Source organism: Zosterops lateralis (assembly GCF_965231275.1).
Source record: "Zosterops lateralis genome assembly, chromosome: 3".
Taxonomy (NCBI): domain Eukaryota; kingdom Metazoa; phylum Chordata; class Aves; order Passeriformes; family Zosteropidae; genus Zosterops; species Zosterops lateralis.
The window spans coordinates 12091116-12104433 of NC_139764.1; the positions used below are offsets into that span (position 1 = coordinate 12091116).

At 44.6% G+C, this 13318-nt stretch overlaps 1 protein-coding gene across 2 annotated transcripts; it reads right to left on the minus strand.

Annotated features, from left to right (window-relative positions):
• Nucleotides 1–6133: 6133 nt before the first annotated feature.
• Nucleotides 6134–12728, minus strand: CST7 (cystatin F). 2 transcript variants are annotated; one of them, XM_083857776.1, is made up of 5 exons: nt 12690–12728; nt 12441–12587; nt 7272–7444; nt 6946–7062; nt 6134–6494 (listed from the first exon to the last, which is right to left on the minus strand). In XM_083857776.1, the coding sequence occupies exons 2-5, from the start codon at nt 12511–12513 to the stop codon at nt 6402–6404; spliced, it is 456 nt and encodes a 151-aa protein (XP_083713902.1). In that variant the 5' UTR covers nt 12514–12587; nt 12690–12728; the 3' UTR covers nt 6134–6401. The 2 variants fall into 2 exon arrangements, with proteins under 2 accessions (XP_083713902.1, XP_083713901.1); XM_083857775.1 differs by having other exon boundaries at nt 12438–12587.
• Between the last annotated feature and the right edge of the window lie 590 nt (nt 12729–13318).

A 13318-nucleotide genomic window follows, 5' to 3' on the forward strand; every position in this document is an offset into this window, starting at 1 on the left:
GGATCTGCTTGGTAGAATACCATGGGATAAAGCCCTGGGAGGAAAAAGGGCCCAGGAAGGCTGGTTGATATTCAAGGATCACCTCCTACAGGCTCAGGAGTGTTATATCCCAGTAGAGAGGAGATTGGGCAAAAGTGCCAGGAGGCCTTGTGTGGATGAACAAGGAGCTCCTGGACAAGCTCAGACACTAAAGGAGGTCTATGGAGGGTGGAAGCAGGGGCTGTAGTAGCCTGGCAGGAATACAGAGAGGTTGAGCAGCTGGGGATCTGGTTAGAGGAGATAAGCTCTGAGACAATTAACTGTGGCCAGGGACATCAAGGACAAGAAGAAAAGCTTCTGCAGGTATGTGGGCGATAAAAAAAAAGAAAAAAAAAAGATGAAAGGAAGACCTGGGGAACTACAGCCTGTCAGTCTTACCTCTGTGCTTGGCAGAATCACAGAGCAGAGAGACTGGAACATTTTACTGAGAGGAGTTGTGGATGTCCCACCCTTGGAAGTGTTCAAGGCCAGGCTGGATGGGGCTCTGAGCAAGCCACGGGAAGTGTCCCTGATGATCTTTGAGGTCCCTTCCAACCCAAAGCATCCTATGATTTTAAATAAGAGGTTTTGCATCTTGAAGAACTAAAGGAATTGCTTCAGCAGCTGTGTGATTTATTGCATTGATACTTTGGAACTGGCGTTTTTGCTGCTCTCTCCTTTTCTGCCACTGGGTGACAATCCAGCCTTAACTTACACTATTGCTGCATTCCTTCACTTTTGGAAAGGAAAGAGATTTGCTATAAACATATAACAAAAAGCACCAGGAAAGGAGAAGATGATGCTAAAAATGTCACTGGATTTCATTGGCCTTCTACTCTTCTATTAATGGAGGACTATGCAGATCAAAATTACTCTTCCCTGTCAGTGCCTCTGTCACCTTGTTCTGTGTTACTGCCAGGCTGCCACAGTCCTGTGGCAAGTAGCGGATCAGGCTGATACAGACTTGTTCCTGTACAGGCTGGGGGCTGCTCTTTTTGGGAAAACTCAGTCTAGGGCATGCTGCTTCAGCACCTGCTGGTTAACACTGCTCTGCCAGCCCTTGAAACTGTTTGTCCTCTTCTGGTGGGATATCAAAGTTAAACTTGATGGCATCTCAAGTTGGGGTTGAAAAAGCAAATCTACAGTAGTGATTCTTTTATGTTGATGCTTTGACACCCTTGGGGCAAGCACAGCTTTGCCTCTTGGTACACAGTTATCACTAGTGATTTATTTGCTAAAGTATTTCACCAAGTAACCTTTGAACAGAGTGCAGTTCTCAGTTCATTTTTTTTTTTTTAAGAGTACTGCAGACTGAGTGGACTTGTACCCCATAAGCTCCCTCTATTTGTACAGGCTGGACAGACAGGCTTTATTCAGTCTGAGAGACTAAATATCTCTGAAGTCTGTAAAGTTCTAACTGTGGTTGGTGGTACAATGCTAAGCAACAAAGCTTGCACGGTGACAGGCTCCTTAACCATTGGTATTCCATTTCTAGTAAGAACCTTAACACTTCATTTTAGCTGGCTCCCATTCCTGCTGTTATGCTGGATCCTGATAATCCATCTATGATATGCAGAGGTGAAAGGCTCTGTAGTAAAACCCAGATGAAATAGGTTGACTGGCATACAGGTCTCATTCAGCATAAGGGATGCTTAAGAACAGTATTTTTCTAAAAAGTGTCTTTTTCTAAAAAAAATCTCTTATCTTTGATTGGCTTTCAAACGAAAGAGTAAAGCAGCAGCACTAAAATGCCTGTGGAACAAACAAGCTGGCACAAAGTCCTCTTGATGCTCCTGTGAGGACTGGTTTTACAGGTTCGTTCCAGTTCCACAGAGGCTGAGTCAATGGTGTGTTGATTTCAGATGGATGGTGTCACACCTGCCTTGAGCAAGGAGAAACCTGGAACAAGTCAGGTTTGGAAAAAACAGCCAGTCTTCTCTTTTGATGATATGAGTGCAGGAACATGACACCTCTGCAGCTCTGAGACTGGCTCTTCCCTAGTGTGAAAAGAGAAGTCTTACTGGATGCAAGAGCATTTACAGAAGTATCCAAAGGTCGTGTCAGAGCATGATTGACTTTTGGTGGCAGAAGAAAAGGGGCTGTGGTTCCCTAAGAAGAGAGGAAGTCCTCTCTGCATAACTCCCAGAGAAGCCTGAGGCTGCTTCCTGTGGCTTACCCAAGTTTCTTTTGAGACAGACTACGGCATATGAGAGAATGTTGCCCTGTCTCCTGAAAGGCTTGGAGACATTTTTGATTTAACGTAAAGTCCTGCAGTAAAACTATCCAAGGAAAGGAACTGAGCTGGAGTACACCACAGCTGTGCATTTAAAAGATGTGTTTGGTTTTGCCTTGATGGAATTGATATTTCTGCAGGGCACAAGTGTCAAGAAGATTTTGCTGAAAGTATTTAAAATGTTACTCTACAGTTAACTGCTCTGTTTTTTTGTCTGGAGCAAACTTCTATACTAGAACTGCTGGAACGTAGCTTATGTGCCCCTGCCACTTTTATGCAAAGGCTGGTTTCTCACAGCTGATGAAAGTGATTGCAAAGCCTTGGCATAAATCTAATTCCTTTAAATTTCTGTCTGCTTTGTGCCAGTAAAAACTTCACAGCTGAGGTAATGATCTCTTAAGCTTCTGGGTCTGTCTGCTCAGTGATCACAACGGGGATCTGATGATGCTGACACTTGGGCCTTCTCATCTAGCCTGCTTAAAACCAATGCTGCAGAAGAATGAGCACCGGGGACAGTTGATTTTTGTTAATTTGTTTGAGGTAGGGACTGAAGAATTTAGCAGTAAGTTGTTGTAGTTAGCCATGTGTGCAAGGCTTTTTCCTTGCAGTCAGCAGCTGTCATGTCTCCTCATCTATCTGCTGCCAGCTAAACCTTGTGTTGGTTCCATGTAGCTGTGACTCCCCCACCTGTCAATGGGATCTGAAAGTCAGTCAGGTTGTGAAACCAGGAGCATCTGGTACAGGCAGAACTTCCAGGTCCTTAATGTAGAGCTCCTGATGTCTAAGTGGGAAGTCAGTCAGCAATGCTTTATGTTTTGTTGGCAGGCAGTTTGTTTCCTGTGCAATTTAAAAAGTGGGAGTATGAGAGGAAATATTTGCAGAGCAGAGCTTTTGAGCAAGTGCGGATCTCCATTTGAGGATCACTGGCCACTTTGAAGCTCTGGTAAAACTCAGGTTGGGATTGTCCCACAAGCTCTTAATGTCACTGGGATTGTTCCTTTTCTTCTTCAACACACAGGACTGGTAAAAACAAGTTTTCCTTCTCACCTCATGCCCTAAATCTTTACTAAAAATATTTTTGAATTGCCACTCTAACCTGAAATAGATGTCAGAGACCTAGCAAAGTCTGCAAGGGTATGAACTCCTTGGAGCAAACTGGTGAACTGTTAACCTTGGTGTAAATTGTAGCCACGATGCAGAGGGCAGAGACATTGGCTTTTTGACTGCTGCATGTCATTGTAATTAAATGGTATTTAGCTGCAGTTCTTTAGGGCAGTGATGGCAGTGTCCTTCTCTTTAATTACTCAAATCCTTCCTGAGTGAAGTGCTCTGGAGTGATAGAAAGAGCTCAGTTGACTTCAGCTCTGCTCCTTTCTTTGATGCTGATGAAAGGTCTGTTACCATAGCTGAGGGTATGATGGATACTACAATTCCAATCTGCCTTTCTTATTGTAAAAGACACTGGAATTACATGTCACAGTGAACACTTGGATGCAGCTTTGAACATAAGGTTGATCTGTCTTTCTCAGCAGGTGCTTGTCTGTTTGGATAGAGAGGTCTGAACAGTCATGCTACATTTTCCTTGGGAGAACAGCAAAGGCCTGTTGGGTTTGGCAGCCTGCATGGTGCCAAGTTCACCTGGCTTTAACTTTTGTTGCTCTGACAAATGGAGAATTGGCTTGGTGAGGTGATTGAGATGAAGCACTGTGTGTCAGGGACTTGGAGAGGACAGTGACAGGGGACACTGCTGTGTGACATGCTCACTGCCTGCATGCATCTCTGCACAGACCTAAAGTGACAACATGCTGCCTGCTCACCCACTTGGCAGCATGTGAGAGGCAAATGACATCTGTTCCTGAGCACCAGGTTGTTCTGCTGGCTGAAGGAAGGAACATGGATTTGCCCAGCCTGTTCTGGCCTAGACTGTCTAGAGCTGTGTCCTAGGGTGACTTTATGATGTTTGTATCCCCAGTTGTCTGTTCGGTTTACGTTGGATGTTATGTTCTGTACCTTTAAGGTTCTGAGAGTGATGGAGGGGAAAGAAGCAGCGCAGGGTTTGTTTGCAGAAACTGCACTCACTCCTTTGCATTCTGCTCCTGGATTGTGTCTTCTTCAGACAGACAGCAGGACAGAGATCTCCTTTGCTTTTAGTTAGTTTAGCTAGCTGAGGCAGAGAAGCTCCCTGGACTGTTTTTTTTTTCTTTTTCTTGGGACTGTTTAAACCTGTCCTGGATTGAAAACCCCAGAGAGACACTTGGACCTCACACCTGCATCACTGGGACCTGGACCTCCAGCACTGGAGGGACTGATAAGAGACTGAGCGAGCTGAGCTACACCCACAGCAAGGACTTTCTGAGTTTGCCATCACATCAGAGTGATGAGAGGTTTTATTGTTTCGTATTATTTATTTTTTGTGCTTGTGGGTACTTTGTTTGTTAAATAAATAGTTTTTTCCACTTTTCTCCAAGAAAATTCTTTCCCAGACCAGTTGGGGGAGGGGCCATTCAAGTTTACTTTCCAGAGGGACCCCATTTGGAGGTTTTCTCCCAAATTTGCCTAAACCAGGACAAGCTGACAATCTGGTTGGAAGCCCCTGGCATTGTGTGAAGCATGCAGCTGAAGAAGAGGGATTGAGACCATTCCTAACCCCTCTGAGATGCAAAGAGCAACTTCTTCTGTCTTCTCTTGCTCTCCTACAAACTTGTCTGTGGCTTGGCTTTCCTGCTTTGTGGATAGCCCAAGCCACCATAACTGCATTTCTTTCTCCTAGTCTTTGGCACCAGGCTGTTGGTGGTAGCTTTTATGATGGCTGAATGTAGCATCACATTACATGCTGTTCCCAAAGATATAGATGCAGCACAGCTGCCTCTCCAGCAGTGGATGCTGAATTCAAGCTGCTGCTGGGCCACCTGTTCATCACAAGTGGTGTTTCTGAAGCAGGACATGAGACTTGCCCAGCTTTGGGATAATCTGGAACGGATACTCAGCTGTACTATTAATATCATCTGTTTTAAGATCCCCCGGACATTGGCTTAGAGTCCTTCACTCCCTTTCTTGACTGAATGGTTGTTATAAGGACTGAAAGTAGGGGTGTTACTGCTAATAGGAATTACAATATTGCTGCAGAAAGGCAACAACTCTCAGAAAAAACGGACTGTGGAAAAAAATCCATTCTTTGTGGCTTAGATCAAGGGCTTGCCGATTTTGAAGTGCTGATCTGTGTATGACTGATCATGGGCTCAGACTTTATGGCTGTTTTAAGGGAGCAGCTACCCAAATCCTTCCTGATAAGGACCTTATTCCACTGTAAGCAATAATTAGCCCATGGATGAAGACTGAAGACTTGAAGGAATGGGAGATGCCCACCTAGAGAAGACCATCATTGTACTGAACCTGAATATAAGCTGTGGCCTTTCCAGAGATTAAATGTTGTATATTTACCTGAACGTAACTATGCTGTTTAACCTCAGAATTATACTTTGGGAATATGATTAGATTTATTTGCCTTGGCATTTGCAGCGATGCCCTTTAACAATGTAGCTTTGCTTCTCATTAAAGTGGAAACACTCATTAGACTGTCATTTTTTGGGTTGTCTGTGTTCCAAGACATCCTTATCCATACCTCTGTCTTAAGAAAAGAACATCTCTCTCTCTTGCCCTCCTGGCAGATGTGTCTGACAATTTCCCTGCCACTGAAAAATCTTAAAACTTGTGTGTGTCTGTGTGTGTGTGAGTGTCTGTGTGTGTGTGTACCCAGGCAAACCATCCCTTTCATTGGTGTTGTATTCACACATGCTGTGGTTTAGACTTGTTTCCATCATGGCTTTGTGCAGGTTCATCACAAAACAAGTGCAAGAGAGCTTCCTGGGAGTGCTTGGAAATTCAGCCAGAGGATGGATGGTGAATGAATGACAACACACGTTCATGTGCACTTTAGTTTTGGAGAAACAGATACACAACTGGCTAGCAAGACATTCAGGTAAGGCAGGCCTTGTCTTTTGAATGTCTTTCTCATGGGAAAAAACAACCATGTGCTTTGAGAGAAAAGCTCTGCGGCAGTTCTGTACAGCTGTTCCCCACTTCAGTAATGACCTCAGCAGTCCAGAAAAAGGAAAAACTCATGGTGGGAGATCCTCTTTAAGTCACGCTCTCATGGGGAAAGGTCTTGCTGACAGTGGTCAACAGGGATATGTACTGTATGTGTCCAAGGCTGTATCCAGACCTCAAAATAGCATCTCAGCATCTGTGAATAAAAGGGGAATAGGTGAGAAAGTTCAGGTGTCTGCTGATAGATCTCAGCATTGCAGGCTGTGATGGAGTAGGAGAAAACAGCATCCTTTTGTCTGCCCGCTTGGTCCTACTATTTGCTAAGTAATCCTGTCTATTGGGAAAGCCTTTGAAAAGTGTCTCCCACCCAGGAAATCTATTTAGCACCTACTCTATTTCTGCACACTCTCCTCAGTCACCCAGGAACATGGGCCAGGTGGATGTGTCTGGTTCAACTCCTTGCAGACAGGAGCTGGCCCTGGATGCATGAAAGGTGCTAACCTGGCCTCAGCCCAGCTGCCTCTGCAGAGGAGAGGCTTGTACACATATGAAGACATGGCAGAGCTGGTCTAAAAGTGATTGTACAGCTAGAGATGGCCAAGAATCCCCTGCAGTTCCTGGGCACCCCAAATGAATTGAACACATACCTGTTGCAGGTTTTTTTCCCTCTGAAAGTGACAGCTGTCCAGGCTGGGGTGATCCCTCTTCTCACACACAGTGCGTTTGATTTCCACGTGAAGCATGTACTTCAGCCCTCTGACAATCTAGAAAAAGCAGTTCCCCTTTAAAGTGAGGGCAAGGGAAAGAGATGCCAAGACTTTGGCTAGGAATCAAGTGCTACACCTGTAGCAGTGCTATAGGGAACAGCTTTAGCAGACCCTGAGGAAGATCAGAGATGTTGTGTCTTGGACGTGCCATAGGAGAGTCAGTTAGAAGATGGGTTGGAGGACCATCAATAGTCTGCTGCTCTTACCTGTACCATGGCTTTCTTTATCTGTGATTCCTTAAACAGAAAAAGGTCATTGGAGCTGTTGTTGTATCTGTAGACCCCAAAGCGAGCAGCCTTGCGGACCCCAGGGTTGTTGGTGTTCACTGGGACAGGGAAGCCAGGTCTTATGGTTGAGTGGTGTGGTGGTACATTTGTAACTGAAACAACACAAAACATCAGGGTAAAACACATCAGGGGCATGAAAGGGTGGGAGCTTAAGCCCTCTGAACCAATGCTAAACCCTTTTATTGTCCAGTGCCTTTGTACTTCAGAAGGTTTCTGCTTGCATCTGTTACAAAGTAATTTTCATTTATATATTTGAAATGGTGAAACAATCCTAGGAAATGAAGTGACATAAAGAGGTGCTGTCAGAAGGGAAAGCAGAGCTCAAAATGATTTAGAAGAAGCCAGAGTATCACAAATATTTAAATGTCTATGGTATAACTCCTGGTTTCTAGAAGGACCAACTTTGAATCTGCTTATAAAGATAGGTCATGTTGCTCAGAGTAAAGCATAGTTTGGACAACATCTAACACTGGCTCAAGAGGCCTGCTGCTCTTAATTTGCATATCTTATCTTGCAGTTTAAAGTTTTTTCCCCACACTCCACCCTTAAACCATTGATGGCATCTTGAGATTATTATGTTAGAAGGCTTTAGATGTTAGGAATAAATTCTACACTGAAAGGGTGATAAGACACTGATACATGTTTAATCCCTGGAAGTCTTCAAATCCAGGCTAGATGGGGCTTTGAGAAACCTGGTCTAGTGGAAGGTGTCCCTGTCTGTGGCAGGGGAGTTGGAAGTAGATAGTTTTTAGTGTCCCTTCCAACCCAAACAATTCTATGATTACCAAGGTCGTGGAGTGGAGAAGCAAGGTGAGTAGGAAATGGAAATTGTGGATTGTGGGGGGTTAACCCATGACCTTTCACATTAGTGCCTCCTGTCCAGGAATGATTACAGTTCTAGTGTTTTAATATTATACCATGGTGCTGTGGTAGAGGCAGCAAGATCCAGGATGTGCCTAGAAATCTAGTTATGCCATTGGGTTTCTTCAGTCCCAACCTGTGTAAGTAACATCAGACATTGCAATTAACTGTTAATCAACATGCAGAATCAAAATGGATTGTTGCCTGCGGACTCCTGTGTTTCTTTATAGCATTGAGGTCAGATGATGAGTGAAAGTTGCATTTCCTCTGTGTTATTAAGGACTGGTTCCAGTGGGTCTAAAAAGGTTTGTTTGTAGTATTTCCTCTGTGTTTTACAGAGTCCTGAAAGTCTCCTTTTACTATCCATGTGACCATTCCAGGGAGAATGGGGCTAGCTGCAGGAATCTTCTTCAAAATGCTTTTTATGAAGAGCTGGTAAAGATTTTGGCGAAGATTATTGTCTGAAGATGGATGTGGACTCAAATGGCCCCTGTAAACATCCTGTTGGTGGATGGCTTTGGTGGAAGTTTTTGGAGTGGAATAGTAGCTCATGGGTGCATCTCCAGGGACTTCCTCTGTTAACAGATACTCTTGGTAAATGGGGAGAATGCTTTGCTGCCAGCTATGGCAAAAGAAAGCCTGTGCTGTTCCATTTTGCGACTGGAGTGGCTGGCTGCACAAAGGAATTCCAGGGAAAACTCAGTTTCTTAGAGGAGTCAGGGAGGATGAGTTAGAGCATTTCATAGAACCATCTAATGTATATTTTTTCTTGCTTGTGTAGCTCTTTCCCCATGCACCACTTATTTTTCAATCATTTAAAAGAAGCTCAAAGCTTACAGTTGATGTTATTATTTCATCCCCTTTTACATTTCCCTTCCACTCCATTTTCCCATTTCTGAAATCAAAGAAGAGGAAAAAATCCCCAATCCTGCAGGTGCCATCCAGCCACTGCTAATGCCAAGGCCTGCCAGTGCCAGGAGGTGACCCTGCGTGTGTGCAGGCAGTGAGCCTGTGTGTGCTTGTGTGCACAAATGTACACACAGAGGTTGTAATAAATCTACTGCAAAAATCAAGCTTTTTATCACTTCTAGCCTTTTTCACAGATAGATCTCTCACCCACAGCCAGCTGCACAGAGCATAGGCTGTGTACTTAAGTCAGTTTGCACTGAGAAACCTAAGTAGAAGACAGAGACAGCTTGATGATCCAAAGTCTATTAAAAAATAAAAAATAGAAACCAAACCAGAATTGCATGCCATCATCAGCATGGAAGGTGACAAAAATTTATCTCACATGTTGTTTATGCACATCCTACTTGTACTGTCACATCCTTTTCACAGGTGTTAATTGCTGCACCCACTTGTAACAGTGCTCAGGGATTTACACCATGACCTGCAAAGAAGAGACTCAATTCCACATCCCTCCTCAAACCAAGGACATCCAAATCCATCTCTCTTCCTGGCTGATACCCCAACTACCTTAATGCCCCCCATATTTTCTTGCAGGTGGGAGATGAGAGACCCAGGCCATGTGTTGGAGAGCAGTGGGTGTTCTGCAGGTGGTTTTGTGCCTGGTGTGGAGGTGATGAGGTTTCCTGTCTCATGCCTCTGATCTGTGTTGGCACTGGGTGTGCAGCCAGCACTGGGCAAATGTTGTGGTGTTTTTTCACCCAACAGCCCAGAATCCACTTGTAGGTCTCAAGACTATTCTCCGTGGGATGGTATTTTCCCACTGCAGCAAGGGTGGGATTCAAGAGTCACAGAAGCTTGTGACCATTCAGATTTGGACTGAGGGTATTTCTCAGGCAAGCACATTACCCACTGCCCAGCTCACTGGTAAAACTTTTCACAGAGGTTTAAGGCACTGGCATCCACTGGTGATTCAAGAGGGCCATGCAGGATCTGTCTGCAGGTAGAAATGAATCTCAAGGCAGAGCAGGGCCTGGTTTGCCTACAAGGCCAGCTGTCCTCTTCCTCAGAAATGCCATGCTTTTTCCTGTGCCACCAACTCAACAGCCAGAAGGACCAGCTCTGTTCTGATCTCACCTAGCAACTGGGACATTCTGCCAGGCTGACAGCAGGTTGCTGCCTTGCTCTTCTTGCTGCTCCTCAGCACTTTGCTTGAATATCTGCTCTCATGCCGGCTGGAAAGTCAGGTGTGGCAGTAGTGGGGGTGTTGACATCAGATCCTGTTCTTTGTAGAAGGAGGTGATAACCACAGCCATTTAACATAATGTCATTTTGTGGCTTTTGAGAACCCTCAACACCTCTTGAGTCATGATATCTTTTAAAGGCGTAGGGTGTATGAGACTGGCTGAAACCACACTGTGTGGACGGGAAAAAAATGATTATGATTATTATTCAAACCAAGAATCAAAAGTCCAAGAGCCCTTGTTCCTGACTCCAGTGCCTGGGAGATCCAGCAGTGTCACACATGGCCAGGCCTCCAAAATACATCACCTGGAGCGGTGAGCAAGCTGGAGAGGTGTTGCAGACAGATAGACTCAAAATACCATGTATTGTAAACAGGGGATGGGTTACAGGTTATATTTTCCCCAGCTTTCACCAAGGGATTCTGGGCATTTTAGCCTTCACCTGTTGCAACTTGGTGTTGCAAATGCAAAGGCATAGCAGAATAAAGTGGGTATAAAATCTACCAAGCCCTTGCAGGAGATCTTTATCCCAGTGTTTTCCTCTGGGGACTCAGATTGCTTAAGACTAGAATTTGGTTTTCTTTGTGTGCTTTCATTCCCATTCTAGCTAGTCACTGCATGGCACACACACTAGTCTGAATTCACTTTTACTGTTTGGAATATTTTGGAATACTGTATTTCCAAACCTCAGAGGTACCTGTAATTCTAATTTTCTCTCTGCAGCTTTTTCTGACCTTTTCATCCCTGGCTTGGCTTGAGTGCCATTACCTAAAAATTTGAATTTGTGTAAGGTGATGGCTCCATTCCAGACGTAAGGCAGACTTGGGTCAGAGGGTCAAATAACAGTGCAGGACTCTAGGTATACCAGCATTCATGAAACATCCAGGCATGTGTGGGCACAGAGGCACAGCGTAACTTGGACAGGCGCATACAATACTCAGAGGCCATGAGTGTGTGATCTCATGATCGGAGCAGACAACGCTTGCTGCTCTAGTGAAAGATACTTAGGACCAGAGAATTCATATTCAGAGCCCGTCCTTGCTCTTGGATTTGGAAATGTGAAGAGAGAAATGGAAAAGCCGTCTCTCCTCCTGCTCCTTCTGTTGGGCAATAGTAGGGTTATACCCTTTTCTTGCTCAAAATTAACAGGCAACCAACTTATTAAGCAAACGAGGACTGTTCTTGCAGAATGTGCAGTGCAGAATGCACTGAATGTTGTATTGAGGCTCTCTCTTGTGCTTCCCTCCTTGAGAGCTGCTTTGGGGACCTTGTTCCTGCAGTATGAGAGAGCAATCCTGTGGATGCTCCCTCCCAGGTTGCAGTGAAACAAATAAGCAGATTACAACAGGCTGGGTTTTTTTTTTCCCACCAGATGCTTTGAAAACCTCCTCCCCATTACTCCCTCCTTTAAAAACTTCCTCCCCCTAGCAAGACTAGGGCTTTATCTTTACATTTAAGATGTGGCAGAGTTCCTGCATGCCTCTGCAGCCCCCAAAGGAAACCACAGCAGAAACAAAAAGCTACTGGCTAACCAAACATATTCCTGAGTTCTTTCTGTGTATGCAAACCAAAATAATACTGAAACATATTCCGTAATACTGAACCAAAACCTTCAGAGAAAAACACTCATGTCTGCAGCTCCCATTCAAAAGATTTAAAGCAAGCTGCAATCAAGAGAGTTCCCTTACTCAGCAAAGAAAGAAACGGAACAGGTTAATGCTTCATTAAAAGTCAGTTAATTAGCACTCAAGTGTCCATATGTAGTTAGCAGTCAGATTGTTACCTGCAGTCTTTAGATTTAATAATCAAGGTCATGCAGAGTTTAAACACTGACAAATGAGTTAAAACCATAAATTGACTTTAAAACCCCTAAATGATATCCCTGGATAGCATGGTTCACTACACAAAGAGAAAGTCTTTTGAGCAGTTGGGTTTTCAGCTGCAGCCTGAACCCTGCAGTGCTGAGGCAGCATGGGCAGCAGTTGAAGAAAGGCTGTTATTTACCAGAGCAGTACGTAGCAGCACTCACAGAACATAAACAACAAGGAAAACAGTAATTATTTTCCATTCTTACCACCTGAAGTACTGGTGAAGCTCCAGAGTGCCAAACAGCAAAGTGCAGTGAAGCTGCAGGCGAAGTTCACTGCCATCTCCACCACGTCAGAAGAGGAGCCTGACAGCCAGAGGAGTAACTGCCCTGCTTCCTGCCAGAGAAGAAATGCCTCTGTGAGTGTTCTTATTGGCTGGTGGGAAAGAAAAAAACCACCCTAAAACTCCCTGAATCATCACAGCTCTGATGCATACTTTGTCTCCTGCTGATGACCACATACCTCGAAGCCCAGCCACAAAGCTGTGGTTTGGTGACGACAGCACCAGTCTTGCATGAGACAGGGACTTTTGCTTTGTGATCCTCAAGGATTGGGCAGAAGCCTGGACATGTGATACAACACTGGAAAGGGGTGTGGGGGTGAGTAGAATTACAGTCATGTGGTTTAAGGATCATGGGGAAACTTCATACCTAAGAAACAGGTAATGAACCCTGGGGATGTGGCTCTTGGCTTGCGTATGTGCATCTCTGTGTGGACGCTTGGCAGAGATGATGAGTCCAGTGTCTTGCTTACCCTGATGTGGAGATGTGGAGTTTGGGTGAGGGAGACAGAGAAGTTTTATGGGCACCTCCCCAGGGGGACTCTATGAAACAAAACCAGTAGGGAAAATATTTTGGGTTTGGTGGTAGAGGAGAACATCACACCCTACATCTAAAAAAAGGTGTAATGACAACAGGAAAGGGCTGCATTAGAGAAGATGAGTTTTTTCTAGGTGATATCCAGAAAGACGAGAAATGGAGGACAGGGGTATTTTGTCTCTCTGTGGCTTGCAGAGCTTTTCAACTCTGTAGTTGGATTCTCCAGTGTAAGTTCTTGGTTTCCAGAAGATCCTCTCTAGGCAGTGCTG

Excerpts from the sequence above, each read along its gene's own strand:
- CST7 (XM_083857775.1), bottom strand. The coding sequence starts at position 12,513 with ATGGCAGTGAACTTCGCCTGCAGCTTCACTGCACTTTGCTGTTTGGCA. Across the intron at positions 7,445-12,437 it reads CTTCACCAGTACTTCAGGTG|TTACAAATGTACCACCACAC; the intron begins GTAAGAATGGAA and ends GTGTTGTTTCAG. Across the intron at positions 7,063-7,271 it reads TAAAGAAAGCCATGGTACAG|ATTGTCAGAGGGCTGAAGTA; the intron begins GTAAGAGCAGCA and ends TGCTTTTTCTAG.